General features: G+C 47.0%; 1 protein-coding gene across 1 annotated transcript; it reads right to left on the minus strand.

Moving 5' to 3' along the window:
• Window positions 1-1,010: 1,010 nt before the first annotated feature.
• MIGA2 (mitoguardin 2) lies at window positions 1,011-15,934 on the minus strand. Its single transcript, XM_014873200.2, has 15 exons — window positions 15,692-15,934; window positions 14,857-15,067; window positions 13,904-14,016; window positions 11,800-11,911; window positions 11,185-11,324; window positions 9,610-9,727; window positions 9,345-9,445; window positions 8,764-8,879; window positions 8,269-8,341; window positions 7,959-8,045; window positions 7,675-7,773; window positions 7,174-7,308; window positions 6,425-6,478; window positions 5,351-5,467; window positions 1,011-5,241 (listed from the first exon to the last, which is right to left on the minus strand). Exons 1-15 carry the CDS (start codon window positions 15,785-15,787, stop codon window positions 5,038-5,040), a joined length of 1,776 nt encoding a protein of 591 aa, XP_014728686.1. The 5' UTR covers window positions 15,788-15,934; the 3' UTR covers window positions 1,011-5,037.
• Between the last annotated feature and the right edge of the window lie 815 nt (window positions 15,935-16,749).

The raw sequence follows: 16,749 nt of genomic DNA on the forward strand, positions 1-16,749 counted from the left end.
GCTATTGAATGTAGAGTTATGCTGGCAGAGTGGATTACATTTGATCTATGTACCATGACAAGTACTGAAAATTGTGGGCTTCATTGCTGTATTCACCCACTCGTTCCTGAACAGGAGGAAAAAGTGTCAATACACGGAGCAGCCTTTGCTCTGTGCCTCAGCACAAAAAAGCACAAAGCTGCTCAGGAGCTGTAATGAGTGTGGAGTCTGACTCCATGGAAACTGAGATAAACTCCTTTTAACTCTCTCAACTAATGATCAGGGTGTGGCACGAGACAAAAATTTTCCTATCCATGAACACTCAATTTGCATATTTCTGAGTTCACGACAGGCTTGCATTAACGCTGAGACTCATTTTTACTTTTTTAATTTTTAAGCGTAGGGATGAAATTTTAATCACTGTGTGGAAGAAACAGCTGATCTGATTCAGTCTGGTTTCTCTATCGTTTGAAAATGAAAGTATTTAAATCCACTGTAGCTGTTTCAGAAGAGCAAGAAGATGATTTTCTTGCCTTGCTCAGCAGATAGGCAGCTCTGATACCAACCCGCAGGCTCTAGTCTGGGTTTCACAGAGTTTGGGAAGCTGGTAAGTGCTACAGGAACTTGGACAATGTTTAGGAGGTTCTGCTCCTCACTGGGATTTCTGCTATCTCTTCATCACAGCAGGCTCACACCACACCCCAACACAGCCAAACCACCACAGAAAAATCTGAAAAATGAAACCCCACAGTTTCCAACCACAGCTCAAAGTACAAGGAGTTGTTGTGTTTACTTTATAGCCCACTTCATCTGTGGACTTGTCAGTAGACCCAGGAAGACTCCCCATGCAATCAAACCCATTAACTTTACATTTAAACCTTTCAAGTTCCTCTTTTTAGCCCTAGGAACAGCAAGCCCTGTTTGATACCATCACTAGCAGCAGACATGCCACCCCAACTGTCACCTAAATCAGAAACCAAAGACTGAGTTTCTACCATGTTTCGCCAGGAAATTTAGGAAAAAAACCACAATCATGAAGGAAAGTTTTATTTTACTTGTAATGCCCACATCCTATGATTAAAGATACTTTTTAAAAATTAGCTGCAAAGAAAAGGATAGAAGCAAAACAAGAACAGATTTTTACACCTTTAGGAAATCAAGGAAAAAAATAGGCACAAGTTTACATTCATTAATTTCAGATATGGCAGAGGAATGTTGTAATGAAGAGGGATAAAAAAAATCCTGCTTTCCCACCTCCCTGTATGAGACAACACAAGTCACGTTCTTCAAAGCCACACTGATCTTGTAGATACAAGGCAGATTTTTTCTAATAATTTTTTTATTAATGTGCTTTAAAGATCATAAAGACCCTCCTAGAGCCATTTGGCATAGTCTCTCCATACATACTAAAGTACCAAGGATGTACTTTAACCTCTGGTGAATCTTGTTACAACCTCCACATAAAAAATGAAAGGCATGCATATTTTAAATTCTGTTTTAAGCATCAGACACTATTGAGGGATTTTATTTCATAGCTGCTAAGCCACTTTAAATCCCCATCAGTGTTAAAATCTTGCAAGTGTCAGCCCAGGATGATTTAACCCCTTGAGAATAAGAGTTCATCATAAAAAAAGGCAAATGCCTTATCTCAAGGGATTCTACCCGAATACACAGCTGCTACTAATACTGAAGAATTTCTGTTGCTAAACACAATATGCTGGGGAAGGGATTTTCTAAGGATCTCAGGAAGCCAGAGGGCAGGCAGGTGTTCCATCACATCCTTTAACTCTAGCCTGCAATACAGGTGAGCACGAGAGTCACCTTTTGGGCTGGGCCCTGCTCTGGGTGGGATGAGCCTGAGGGCTGCATCCAAAGGACTTGAACACAGCAAGTGCTGACACCACTGCTCAGACCAGGGAAAGCTTCTTCCACAGGAACAGCCCCTGTCCACCTGCTGATCCTTGAACTTCCCTCCAGAGGCTGCAGACACCTTTCTGCCTTTCCTCTTGAGCTGCACTGGGACTGGGGAGGGACAAAAAGCAGCGATGAAGTGAGAGGGAGAGGGAGGTGTAGAGAAGTTTAACATCCATCCCAGTAAAGATAAAACCAGTTTGTCTTGGCAAACACCCTTGGCTGGTGCAGGACCAAGTCACTGCTGGTGGGAAAAGGCGGAGAACTCAACCTTTAAGAAGCTGTGGATGTTCCCGAGGCAGATTCCTCTTTACCTTCACTGGGAGGGCTGTGTAACCTACTTGAAATAAAGGCTAAGGAAAAGCATCAAGCTGTAATAAAACAGTCTTTCTTCATTTCATTGATTAGGAATTTACAATTTCTCAGCTTAAAAAGCCACAGTGCAAGTTAGTGTTTGCTTCACGGGGACCCTGTTTCAGTATCCTCTCCCACAAAGATGCAAAAGCCCAAAGTCAGTGTTCTTGTCTGTACACAAAACAGGCAGGCTGCCCAAGCACTGAGGCCAAGGACACTCAAAATACTAAATAAATACACATAAAACAACACTAAAAATGAGAATTTAACAGCACTAATTGTTTAGAATTACAGTCCATCTCATTATATTAATCTTCACATTTTAGCATCTTTTTAACCGTACAAAAGCTGCTGAAGTGACTTTCTTCTAAACCAGCCATACATGAGCACAAAGCACTATCAACATTATTTTTTTGGCAAAGTAACTTGCTTTCAGAATATACCATACTTTCAAATCACAGTTTACATGTAGCAGGTGTGTCATGCTAATACAACATCCTCCATTTCTTCTCTTCCTGCACACTGCCAGGAGCAAGACACCTCAGAGACCTTTCCTAGTTTCAACTGCTGTCTCTTAAATCCTTCTCATAACAGTTCATTCCACGCAGCCTCACTTGGGGCAGCTGCTCCTAATTTCTGCCTCAGCATTGTCCTGTTTATTGCATTAATCTGGTTTCCAGGATAAGCCACATCAGTCTGATGTGCTTACAGAGCACCAGATGTTACTGTGCTCTACACGCACCCCCCTGCAAACATCAAAACATTTCAAGGAATCACAGAACCACAGAATGGGTCAGGTTGGAAGGAACCACAGTGGGTCATCTGGTCCCACCTCCCTGCTCAGGGAGGGTGTCCCTAGAACACATGGCACAGCACATTTATCTGCTCCTTTTACGTCCTCCTGTTTACTTTTTTTCTCTGTTTACTTCCTTCCTGCTTTACCAGCAGAATCCGCATTAGATATCTGAAGAGGAAGAAAGCATTTGTATTCTCCAAGCCCACGCACTGACTTTCCACTCATATGGAAATTCCAGATTCTTACATATTTTTTCCACTTGCAAAAATAGTCCGGGTAAGCCTTGTGTCTTTCACCCAGAACAGGCACAAGGGGTAACTAATCAGTCTGGAACAAAAACAGTGAGGCTCATGTTTTTGTGGAAGTCCTAAAGACCTCCTCATTCCGAGGGCTGGACTTGGACCTATATGTGGACTGGAACAGAAGAAGGCACAGGCTGGATCACACCTTTATCTGTGGCGTTGCACTCACAGAAGACTCAGTAAATCATTGCAAACCTCACACAAAAGCCAGGACTGCCTTGAGCCAATGGCATGAAGCTGAGAGAGGGTAGAACCTCAGGAGAGGTTAGGTTGGATATCAGGAAAAGGTTTTCTATGCAGAGGGTGGTTGGACACTGAAGAGGCTCCCCAGGGAAGCGGTCACAGCACCAAGCCTGACAGAGTTCAAGAAGTTTGCACAACTCCCTCAGCACGTGGTGGGAATGTTGGGGTGTCCTGTACAGAGACACAAGTTGGACTCAATCCTGATGTGCCCCTTCCAACTCAGCATATTCTATCATTCTGTGATTTTTATGATTCACTAAGTGCAGCACACTCCATTGCTGCTGTCCTACACGAGTATCCAGCTCAGCTCACATCCCAAGGCAGCCAGATTCCAGGTGCTGGCTGGGCAGTCAGGATCACAGCATTTGAGAAGCACTGCCATACACACACACATTTGATCATTACCCAAAATTATGCTGTATTTCTTAGAACTGACAGACTGTAAAGAGTCATTTCCTCTCTAGAAGCTTGAACCCAGCTCTCCAACTATCTGCACACATAACCTCACATCCAGCATCTACACCTCTCACTATCCTGTGCATAACAGCAATAGGCACCACATTATTACCCTTTTCCCCAGCTTGTACACACTCCACACCTCCTACCCAGCAAAAGCTGCTGCTGGCTCATTCTGAAATCCAGCAAGGCACTTTGATGGATGTCAAAGACTTTGTGCAAGCACAGGGAGAATGCAAATCCCCTCCTCTCACACCAACCTGCCTTGGGGGCAAACACAGACCTCAGCAACCTCCTAAGCAAGGATGACCAGGACACAGAGCTTGTCATCTGGTCTGCAAACAGCAGCAATACCAAGGGAACAGACCAATTTCCCTAGAGCTTCAGACTGCTTACGAAAGTCTGCATTTTACTTCAGTGCTTAACAGAACTATTTCTTCCTCCCCAAGAAAGAAAATCTTTACTAGTCACATTGAGTATCTTATCACACTTAAGGAAAAAATCAGCAGTAATTAATGTCTGTTGGAATACAACAGAGAAGAACAGTAATAAAAATCCCAAAGCAAGCAAAGCCTCCTTGAGAAGCTAATGGTCAAGTGGAGAATTTACCAATGATATTTCTGTTCCCACACACAATCGTAAACGTCAGGGATTCACCTCCCAGAAAACACAAAGGCAAAACAGGTACAAACATTGCCCTATTCAAGAGAATTGGGCAAAAATCTGGGCCCGGACAGTTCAAGATACAATGTATATAGGAAACATTGAAAGTAATAATAATGACAGGAAGGTGGAACAAAGAAGAAATTCAAACCATAAGTTGGCAAGTGGTCCTGGATCCATCCCAGCAAACACTACTGGCTACAAAAAGCAGAAGGTCCCGCCAGACTGCTGTGTGTTCACATAGTCTCGCTGCCACCGCTGCACTTTGCAGGTAGTTTTAACCACCTCTGGGAGGAAAAGGTCCTTGTACAAAAGTGTTTTCCTCCACTGCCATCAGATGAGCTCCTCCTTCAGCAGCTCTGTTTCCCCAGGAAGTGTGCCATTCATCTCCGGGGCAGTCTCGGTGCCCAGATATCCCAGGAGGATCTCGCTGCGCCGCCGCGACAGCTGCAGGATGTCCTCTGCCAGCAGCTGCACGGTGCTGTACCTCACGTTGTCAAAGTCAAACATGTCCTTCAGATACTGCACGATCTGGTGCTGCAAAAAAACGAAGGTTTAGTCAGACCTCCTTCACCTACCAATATCAGCAGCTTTAAGGCAGCAGACAGGAGTCCCACACAGGTGAGGTGCAGAAAAACCACCCTACCTTGAAGAAACTGCAGACTTCAGATAGCTGCTGCTTGGGCCCCAGAAAACCAAAGGCTAGAACAGGACTGACATGCTCCGATACGGAGTAGAAATGAGAGATAAAGCCATCTGGTACCTGTCACAGGGAAGGACAGAATTAGTTCATCTTCATTCTCAGACAGAATTAGCATCTTATTCCATATTAGCCACCAACTTCCCTGCCAGAAAGCTTCAGTAACTGAAGTAAGAGTTATTTGGAACATCTCTTCCTGCAAAACTACATTTATCTTTCAGATCCCTTGAAGGATGACTAGAGCTCTTTATCTTCATGTTTCTAAACTGCTATTTCAAGAGGAAAATGAACAGAAGAAAATGAAAAGCAATCACCAGCCAGCCTTTATAGCCTCTATTTATAATTTGCTGACCAAGCCAGGAAAGGACATGCAAATATCCAAGGCAGAGCTATTGCATGACAGCACCAGTAGAGCTTCCAGTGCTCTCATTTCTCTCTGTGTCATCTCAGGAGCCAAACCCTGTTGTACCAGCTGGCTGTGGGATTGAGCTGAAAACTTGCCAGAGGCCACAGACCCTGTGGCAAAACCAGGGTTGTGAAGTTGTGGCTTCCTGTTCCCCTGCTCCATAAACTTCTCTGCTGTGATACTTTAGGAAGTCACAGATTTAAGTGAAACTCATCAAGTAATGGCTAATTAGCATCAGCACTGGGGAGCAGAGCAGTGCCTGAACCATTCCTTTTGCTGCCAGCAAGGAAAATACAACTCAGGAGCAGTCCCTTGTTGCTTGGGGTCTGGTCATTCCTACAGTATTGTGAGCAGGGAGAGGGAATACCAGACAGGCAACACTGTCGTTTGAATCCTCATATTAAAAAAAGGGAGAATGAACTCAGATTGATTCAGTAAAATACTGGCTTAGCACGGGAGCAGTGACTGCAGGACCCCAGGGCTCTAAAGCATCACAAAGAAGGTGACTGTTCAGTCTTCTACCACTTAAGAATTTGTACTTTGTCAAGATCTATGTGTTCTCTCTTCAGCCTCAGATACATTAGATTCTTTCCCTTTTGATTAATTTTGCTTACCATCAGAAGCCTCCTTTTTGCTTTCAGAACTGACCAGCAAGCAGTTGCTAGAGCCTGCAATTAACAGAGAGAGCTCATTAGTTACTGGGATTATTTAAAACAACCTGAAGTTTACCAACACATTGTCATCAAAGCAGTCACCCTTTTGTGCCAACATCTCGAAAATGACAAAATTCAAGCAAACTGGAAGCAGATTTAGCCACTTCAGATCCATTCCAGAGAAGCCAAAGGGTTTTTGAAGATTGTTAATATGATCTGACATAGTTGCCCAACAGCCTAGGATCCCTTGTAAGCAGACAGCTGCTACAAAGTGCCATTTTACTCTCAGTATATCAAACTAATCAGTCTTAAAAATACAGCTGGGGGCAGGACTAAAGGAAAACTTTGCAATTTGAACTTCAGTGTATTCTGAGGTACTGCCAGAATGAAGGGCCATGTACTAAAACCCACATATTTTTCCCTACATTTTGGCCCTTTTATTGTCATTCATAAAGATAGGTGCTGTCATCTTTTAACATCACCATGGCATCACTGATAAAGGCCCCTAGAGCCATAAGTCTGGCTGCCAACCAGACACTTCCAAAATAAGGAAAGTTTTCCTGTAAACAATTTCCACGCACAAGAAGACTGTTGTTTAGAGCTTCAGGAAAGCGTGGCATTTATAAAGAGAGAATTCAGTCAGCTGGGAAAGATGAGGTTATGCTCTTTTCTGGCCTTGGCACTGATCTCACACTCCCTGTCTCACGCACCGTCTCCTTGAAGCTGTCTGACAGCCAGCGATTGCGCAGCACAGCCAGCACGGAGGAGGGAGGGTTCTCCAGATCCTCAAAAGCATCCATGAGGATGAAGTCCAGCACAATATCAAAGAAGCTCATGCACACCACCTGTCAGGGAGCAGAACAGTCTTTTAAACAGGTTTTAAAAAGAGGGACGGGCTCTTTTGGTTCGAAGCAAGAAGTTGTAAAAGCTGAAGTCAATGTGATCTGTTTCAACAGCAGGTCTTTGACTCCTGAGCCATTCCTACATTTGCATTACAATACAATCACAGTGGTTTGGCTTGTCAGGGACTTTAAAACCATCCAGTTCCACCCTCTGCCATGGGCAGAGACACTTTCCACTAAACCAGGTTGCTTCAAGCCCCATCCAGCCTGGCCTTAAGCACTTTGAGGGATGGGAATTCCAAAGCCTCTCTGGGCAAGGATTATCTTCCAACTCCTCTGCAACTCTGTGAAGATAATGTCTTTACCAACCCCTCTTCCCTCGAGCTCCTGCTGAGTGGTCGGCCAGGTCTCTTGCTTCAAGGCATAACGCAGCATCTCCTCGTAGCTTTCCAGGAAAGCTTTGGGATTCTGGGAGAGCAGACAAACAAAACACAAGTTTGACTACTCAGATTTGAGCTGACATCAACATCATAGTAGTCGCCAGCACGCAGATGAAGTTTTCTTCTTCCAACACACTGGACAAACTGAGTTGGGATAGGGGAACAAGTACTCTGTGCTCAAGACACAGTTTACTTGTTACACAAACTTCCTACCTTTTCAGCTTTTGTCATCAGTCCTATCACCATCTGCTTCCCAACCTCCCCAAAAAACAGCTGATTGCTTTCATCCTCCAGCAGCTCCTGGAAAAGGAACACAGATGTCTCCTGTGATCAGCTACACACTCTCAAATTCTGAGTTGGGAATAAAAAAAAAAAAAGGGCAGGACATGAAGCAGTGCAATGCTGCGCACACCAGTGTTAACCTTTAATATGCTGGAACCTAGGAAACAAAACTGCATTCTCCAGGAACATGCTGCTGGCAGCCATGTGCCATGGAAACCCAGGAGCCTGGAGCCATTCTCACCTGGAATGCCTGCCTGACACAGTGCAGCTTCGCCAGGAAATCCTCATCACTGTAGCAGCCAAGGAGCTCTGTCCTAGACGGAAAGGGGAAGAATTGTGTAAATTCCGGTTCTGATGTTGGTGTTCATACAACTATGGTCCTGTAAAAACAAAAAACTGAATTCCCAGTCTGTGCATAGGAGAAAGCAACAGTGACATTCCCTTTATCCAGCTCCCAGAGGGGGACAGAGCACCTCTGGAAGGCTGGTACAGGACTATGCCAGCTTCCCAGAACAGTCACACTTCTATCACTAATTTCCTGGGACAATTACTCTTTCTTAACATGCGAGTCCCTAAAATCTGGGGTTAATTCCCTGTCAAGGCCAAACCAGCAGGAAGGATGCTGTGATTTTACGACCCCAAAGGGTTATTCTGGTTATGGGGCTGCTCAAAGGCAGATGGTGTGTTCACAGTGCCCCAGGGACACAAGGTCCCACAGCTCCAGCTGGCTCTTCACCTCAGCGTCCGGCATGCAACCTTCCCTTCTTTCACCAACTGCAGAGCTTCTTCATATGCTGCCACTGGCTTGGAGAGGTGGAATGGCATTTTCTCAAAGGGGAGAGAGTCAAAGAGCTGTAGAGGTAACAAGAGATGTGGAAAGAACAAAATGAGCTCGTTATATATTTGCAAATACACAAGCAACTGCACACAAGCAAGGTGGGCCTTCTTCAGAGAATCTCCAGCTAGCAAAGTTTGTCATGTTTCATGCAAAGATATTTCTTTTTTCACCAAAAGCTGTCTCAATAAAAAGCTCAATATTCCATAAAATTTGCACCACCAAGCCATCACACATTAGGTAACAGCACTTTTCCTAGCTGTCAGTGCATGTTTTCTCTAGTAGGTAAGAAGAGCTGGTTGGAAAAGCCTGCACCATCCCCCTCATTAAAATCTTTTCCTAACATCCATCATGAACCTCCCAGCCTGGGGCTGTTGCTCTGTGTTTGATCATCTTCTCTCCCAGGATGTGCTCGGCTCTACTGCCTTTGTGCCTTCCCTCTAAGCCACTGGGCTGTGACACAGAGCTGCCACTTCAGTCACCTCTGCTGCAGAGAAGAAGGAATCCTCTGAAGCCGAGCTGTCCTCGTCATCCGTCCGCAGCCGCAAGGATCCATCCGCCAGTGGGAGCATCAAAGTCTTCTCTGGAGGAGAGAAAGAAGCCACACGTGTTGGAGTTCATGGACCAACATTCCTCTTAGCTCCTGTGCTCTCTTCCACTCCTACTTCGTCACTCCTTTGCCTGGCTTACAGAAAAGACATAAAGCCAGGCAGGAAATTGGCATTTTACTGCAGCCAGGTGCCCTACCCAGATCCAGCAGCACGCTGTCCGACGGCAGAGAGGAGCCAAACTCCTCCTGGAGGTGGTAGGCTCGGTGCAAGAGGGACTCCAGCTTCTCAGCAAACTCCCTTTTCTGGGACTCCTCCTGCAACACACATAAATGTCACCCTTAGTTGGCCAGCTGGGCACAGACAGATTGGACAGCACAAATACGGGAGGAAATTTTCAGTAAAAATGGGATTTGCAGTCTGCAGATTAAATGATTAAAAATAAAAAGAGAGAGGAGTCATTAATCCTACAATGCAGCTAATAATGCACGGGGATGGAAGCTTCTACACAGCCTACTCAAACCCTCTGGCTTTTGAGCTTCACAATTTTATTTTCCTGTTAAAAAAAGGAAGAAAGAACTAAAGAACTTTAACCTGGAACCCAGGAAAAAAGGTATTTTAATAAGTTATACACCACTTAAATCTTCTGCTTTTTGACTTTAGCCTAACTTCCAGGAGAAATCACATCAGGAAACTTGTGTTGAATATAACAGGATATCCAGAACTGGGTAACAGAATATTTAGGTTAAGGTGCTGGGCACAAGCAAAGTTTATTGTAAGCAACACAGGAGGATGAAAAAGAAAAAAAAAGGTGTGGGGAAAGTAAGACTTAAACAGCATCTTGTCTTCATGCCCCTATGTTTGCATGAGTAGCTCACCCAGAAGACAGAAGCATTAACAAGAAGCACAAAATCTATTTTCATAATGGATCAACCAGTTTTAAAGCAGTTTTAGAAATACTACAGGCCCCTTCAAGGAAAGCCAACAACAACAGAATCCAGACTTGTCTTGGATAAATATTATCCAGCACAAAAGACAAATGTCCCACATACTACACCAGACTCTGTTTACAAAAGGCTGGGAACATTTTTTTTCCCCAATGAGAACTCCTGGAAAGTTGGGAGTTCAGCTCCTTTCACAGTCCTGAGCTGCAGCAGGTTTTTTTAGCTTTGTGGCTGTCACTGAGCCATTCTAGTTTAGATCTCCTTTAACATAGGTCTACCCTGCACAGTCCACAAGTCCCAGACAGCAAGGGACTTCCTAAAATCCTGGTTTCTGTAGCTGCAGAGGCTGAGTGAGATGCACATCTCCCAGCAGGGACCAGGGCCATATCCAGCTCCTATAAAATTACCACTGCTTTCCCCATCCACACACACAGAGCTGGGCTCTGCTCTCCACCCAGCTCCCAGAAGTGGCAGTGACCATCAAGATCTCCATTTTAAATGCATTAAAAAGTTACAGAGACAACACTGCCAGCCAAAGCAGTGCTGCATTCATCAGAGCCTCTCCTCACCACAGGCTGTGCCACGGGAGGACACGTGTGACAGTGAGTGACACAAGGCTGGAAGGTGGATGGAAACGCTGGGGAATGAGGGGGCGAGACGTATTAAAAAGAGAAAGAAATTAAAAACACCCACACCCATTGCATAAGGAAGCTGCAGATACAGACAGCTCTTAAACAGAGTCTGGCCTGACTCTGCCCTTAATTTGCTCTCCTTTTAACCTCCCACTGTTTGCTGCTTCCAGGCTGGCCTTTCAGCATGTGGGGACCTACCTCTGAGATGTTCTCAGACATGCTCTCTTGCTGTTTCCTGCTGTCCCAGGGCACAGGGGTGCTGCTACAAGCACTGTCCCTCTGCCTGATGCTCAGTGCCTGTTCCCATTTCTGCAGGGCCTCCTCAAACAGCTCCATGCCTGGAAACCCAACCAAACACTGGCTGTGAGAGTCCCAGGGCACTCAAGAACAAAGAGATACAGGATGAGTCTTTGCTCACTCAGACAAACCAGAAAAGAGGGAAATCCCTCCCCAACAGAAAGAACAAGCATATTCTATTTCTTTCCTTTTAAAATATGGTTTCTTTTGGATTAGAAGGAGAACATCCCCAAACTGGTTAAAGCATCATCCCTGTTACTGCCAAAGTACTGTTCTCTGCACAAGATAAGCCTGTTGCTCAAGAAGAGTATTTTGGAAGTAAATTATTCACTGACAAAAAAGGGTTTTTTCGGAGAAGATGGGATTTTTATTTGAGTTTAAGCTGAGAATGGAAGGGAACTTTCTGTTAGAGCTCCACCTTGAGCTGCTGATGCTTTGTGTCAATTCTCACCCCCTTCTTGCTCTCACAGTGATAAACAACCCCCCCAGAGCAATGTTACCCTTGTGCCTGCTTACCTTGAACATAGAGGCTTTCTGCACTGGAATCACCAATGGCTCCAGCATCTCCCATTGCCTGGGCCTCCCACATCCCTGGGGGTACTGGGCTTGAGGAATTGACTGCTACCATCTACAGGAAGGGAACAGAGGGCAGTAAATGCCTTTTGAATTCTCTTCACGTTAGAGATGGTAAGACCAAGCAAACACCACCAGCCTTCAGCAACAAGGCATTTTCCTTCCCCATGTTTGCCCTTGTGCTCCCCTGTATTGATGAGCACTAAAAGGAGAGCACTGATGAAGGAAACAGCCCAGGAAAACTCCAAAGCAATTGCTACAAAGGCACCAGGATTTTGATGGAAAGCTCATGTCAGCCCCAGCTGCCTGTATTAAAAACACTGGAAGTGGCAATGTAACAAGCACAGTCCAAACAAAAAATTTTTTCACAGAAAAAATACAGCTGAGGGTTCCCCAGAGGGCAAGGGGAATCCTCACTCTTCTCTTTGTACCCAGACCCTCTCCTGAGAGGGCTGAGCTTGACAATCCACACAGCAGTGTCAGTTCAGCTTTGTCCAATTTCACACCGGGGCATCGATGTCTTCTAAAGTCTGACCCAATAAAGTGCTGGATCCAACACTATCAGTGACCAATGTTTTCCTGTGGCTTACAGAAAGATGTCCAAACATGAGCCTGGTACTAAAAAAAAAGCTACTATAATCAGCTGACAGATGAATTTCTGTCCTGCCTCCATTGATCAATCCCTGTGGAGTGTTAATAAATCACCTTGAGATCCTGCAAATCATCAGTTCACCGCTGCCAATTTACCTACTGGATGGCAAAAAAGAGCCAGGAAGCAAATGAGAGCACAGGCAAAACCTGCAGCTGTGCAAAGGATGAGCTGTTTTTCCACCAAATAATATAAAGACTATAATACAGGGTCAGCTCATCTGTACAGAGCAGATGCCTCTCTGGGAGATATGCCCACCCAGGCACTAACAGTGGAAAATGGTATTTATGGAGTGCTTTTTATTTAAAGAGAAATAGAACTTCAGTGATACAAAACCTGGACAGCATCTGTGTGAACTGAGAAGCCACGGGGGAATTACATGGATGTGAGTGCCTGTGGAGGGGAAAGAGGCCAGGGCTGGACAGAGCTGGGTGCCCAGGGACACATCCCATGCCATCCCAGCTCCCAGGGAATGCTGTGCCTGCCCAGCTCCGTGCCGGCACTGCCGCCTGCTGGAGACACAGCTCGGCCGGCACGGATTTTGGAAACTCCTGCTGCTTTAGCTGTACTAAAAACAGCAACACCAGCATGTGCTGAGGAGTGCTGACACCCCACAGCTCCTTTCAAAGGAGTGATTTTCCCTCTCCTTGCCCCAGCATTGCCAAGCAGCCTCTGAGCCCGGGTGATGACAAGGGAGGGCTCTGCAGCAACTCACAGAGGTTCATCTGTGTCCCCCTGTTAGCTCTGAGCAATGGAGATGAGAAACAGGTCCTGGAGACACAAATGCTCCCCGTTCTGGTCTTATAAAAGGATATAAGCACTGATGGCTTCTCCCACCTGGTTAAGCCTGAATTACCTGTACTCACAGGCTGCTTTTTGGCTTTGGAGGAGGCAAAATGACTAGGCTGTATTCTCACCCTGTGCTGTTTCCTGAAGAGAGCTATCAGATTTTGGTAGTTAATTTGGTTTTAAGAACAAAGCAAGCTGTGAGCAGCCCCAGCACAGAAGGGAGGGGCTGCTGGGCCACCCAAACCCCCACCACAGAGGGAAGGAAACAAGCTCCCCATTGCTGTGAGACCCAGAAACAACCCAGCCTAACTCCCTGAGGGGGCTGCAGAGAGCTCCAAGGAATCATGGCCATGTCCCACAGGAAATCCCTTCTGTGACTCCTCCTTGGCCAAAGAACTGGCCAAGGAACCCTGGAGCTCCTGGCCACAAAAAACTGCTGCTCACAGGGAACTGCAAACACTCAGTGCAAAGTTCACATCAGAACCCACCCTACAATTATACTGCAACCTGTTCTGCTCCGTGGGCCAGCACAAGCCCAAGGACTTGGTGATGTCCTGACAGGTCTGTGCACTGACACCTCCCAGCCCTGCTGACAAGGAAGGTCCTTACCGAGGCGAGGCTGTGGGAGGAACTGGAATGTTTGCTGGGCTCAATGGAGGAAATCCCGCTGAGTGTGTCATTGCTCTTGCTGCCAGGGCTCTGGACTCTCCTGCTGGAGTATCCTGCAGTTGGAAAGGACACACAAAAACAGGATTTTAGGCCCAGGTGACTGCAGCAGGGAATGGGGGGGGGGGGGGGAATATCACCTTGTCCAGTGTAACTGTGAATGGGCAAAGCAGTAACCAATACCTAGAAATGAGGAACAGATCTCCTGTCTGCTGTGCTTTGCTCTGAGATTGGTATCAGTGGGGATCTGAGGCTGAGGAATGGATTCACTGCTTATGGACAGCAAGAAGCAAGTGGAAACAATCAAGCAAAAACTCCTCCACCTTCCCTCAGGACAGGCAGAACACGGACACAGCTCCCTTGATTTTCATGTTTCACCAAACAAATGCTTAATCCCTAAAGTGCTTTGCTGAGGGCCTGGGTCAGTCTTACCCCTAAAATCAGTACAAGCAGGTGAAGAAGCTGCCCAAGGTCTGGGAATCACCACAGAGCTGGATGGAAACTCTCAACTGCCCAGCCTGGCTCAGGCCACCCTCCCCTCCCCTCAGCTGAGCACTGACATCACGAGATCAATGCACAGCCAGGTCACTGCATGCCTGGGCTGTTATTATTGGGGCAGCCTGGTAATGGTCCACAGGCTGCCTACAGGAAAGGGGATGGGAACTGCAAACCTCAGGGAAAACATCAGGACACCTTTTGTTCCCAAGGACTGTGAGCTCAGAGTCTCTCCCTTTGCTCCCCAAACCCCGTGAGGAGCTCATGGCACTGCCCTTCAGAATTCCCACTTCATTCCACACGGAAGCATGACACAAATGGCTTTGCCTTCCTCTCCCCACACCTTCCCATCACTCCCTGTACAACCTCTTGGGGGCCTTTTCCCTTTTTGCGAGGCCAACCTTTCTTCACAGAGGAGACCCTCCTGGTGGGCAGGATGGGCACTGTGATCCCTCCTGGCTTAAAGCCACACTTGTCCGGAGCAATCTGCTTCTTTCTGCGGCGGCGTCGCTTCAGCTGATGAGCGGCCAGAGCCAAGGCCACCGTCCCCAGAGCTGTGGCAAACAGCACCTTGCGCAGGCCTGGAGAGAGCCGCAGCTGAGAGAACACAGACTTTAAACACAAAACAAATGGAAGAGCAACAATGAAAAACCAATTCCGCTGCCCTTCTCTAAAAAATAAATTTTAAAACAGCGTAAAACATGAAACACCTTGGCTTTACCCTCCCACCCATAAAACACGCCCTCTGCTACACAACTAAGTCATAGCAGCAAAGAGACTGTGGAGCATCATTTTGACAGGACCTGGAGAATTCAGTCTCGATCCTCACTGCCAAAACACACTGCAAAATCTGCACACAGCCTGGGACAGATGCAATCCAGGTTACCTAAATTCAGCTCTGAAACCCTGGTGTGAGGCTGAGCTTTACCGCTCCAAGTGCTGCATCACTACAAGTGAGGAACATATTACTCTTCTTGAAAAGACAAGTCTTTTTTTAGCGCCTTTGATGAAAAGAAAGATTGAACCTGGGTGTTCTCCCAGGGAGGGATGTGGGAAGTGCTTTTCTCTCCTCTCCAAGCCCACTCAGAACAGCTCTCTTCCACCACCCCAAACTCCCCCTGCAATTCCTCCAATCCCTCAAACTGCCCAGGTCCCCCAGCACCACCCCATTGTGCCTCCATCTCACACAGACAAGCCCAAGGAATGTGACAGGAAAACCTTTCCCGCTCCCTGTACCTGCCCAAACGTTGTGTAAACGAACACGGGGATCTCTGCCACGGTCATTGCCAAGGCCTGCATGATGGACATTCCCTCTGTCCTTCTAAATGCCATGTCTGCACCAGGACCTCGGCACCTCCAGGAGCCGCCACGGGGAAGGGCACTTGTGGATGCTGTGTGAGCTGCTCACAAAAGAATCCAACTTTTCTCTGACATCTGGCTCAGAGTCCTGGAGTTGGCCTTCATCCAACAATCCTCCTCCTGCAGGAAGAGAGGGAAAATCGGGTGAGTGAGGGGAGCACAGACCCTGCATTGCACTTCACAAAACACACACCAGGTCACTTGGAGCAGCGAATCTAAAATACCTTCTCACAGCAGCAGCAATTCCTTTGCTTGTCCTACCAACCACGGGGACAAATTCCCAAACTGCTCTACAGCAGCAGCACCCTCGGATTTGACAGCTCCCAGAGATTTCTATATGTACCAGACCTGGCTGCACATGGTTGGAGGGATTTTGTTTGCAGTCTCCATATACAAAAAAGTCCCAATTATCCCAAATAACCATACACACATTTTCGTTGCCAAAACTCTACTTTCACACGGTTTTCTGTGCATCACAGCCCTGCTCAAGAGTCACCAGCCAAAGGGGGTTTGCCCAGGAGGTTTTAATGCTGCCGGCGGGGCTGGGCAGGAGGGATGTGCTCATGTCAAGGACAGAGCGACAGAAGGCACTGATGTGTGACCCTGCTGTGTGACCCTGGTGTGTGACAAAGCCCTGCCCCGCACCCACGGCCCCGCAGCACCTCCCGGAATGTTCTCCGGGCAGCGGGAGCCCGCGGGGACCGGACACCGGACATGGGCTCTCCCCACAAGGTTAAACACAACGGCCTGGCCGCAGCAGAGGTGAGAAGAGCAAAGTGCAAGGAATTTCGGGCGCAGAAAGCAGCCTGGGGTTACCATACCGGGATAGGGAGTACGGGCACCGAGAAACCAAGGCAGCCCCTCTGTGCGGGCATCTCCCCGCAGCCCTGCCCGCCACGGGCACCCGCCGCCGGGGCTCCGACCCACCGGCCCGG

This window comes from Sturnus vulgaris, chromosome 22 (genome assembly GCF_052056855.1).
Source record: "Sturnus vulgaris isolate bStuVul1 chromosome 22, bStuVul1.hap1, whole genome shotgun sequence".
NCBI classification, from domain to species: domain Eukaryota; kingdom Metazoa; phylum Chordata; class Aves; order Passeriformes; family Sturnidae; genus Sturnus; species Sturnus vulgaris.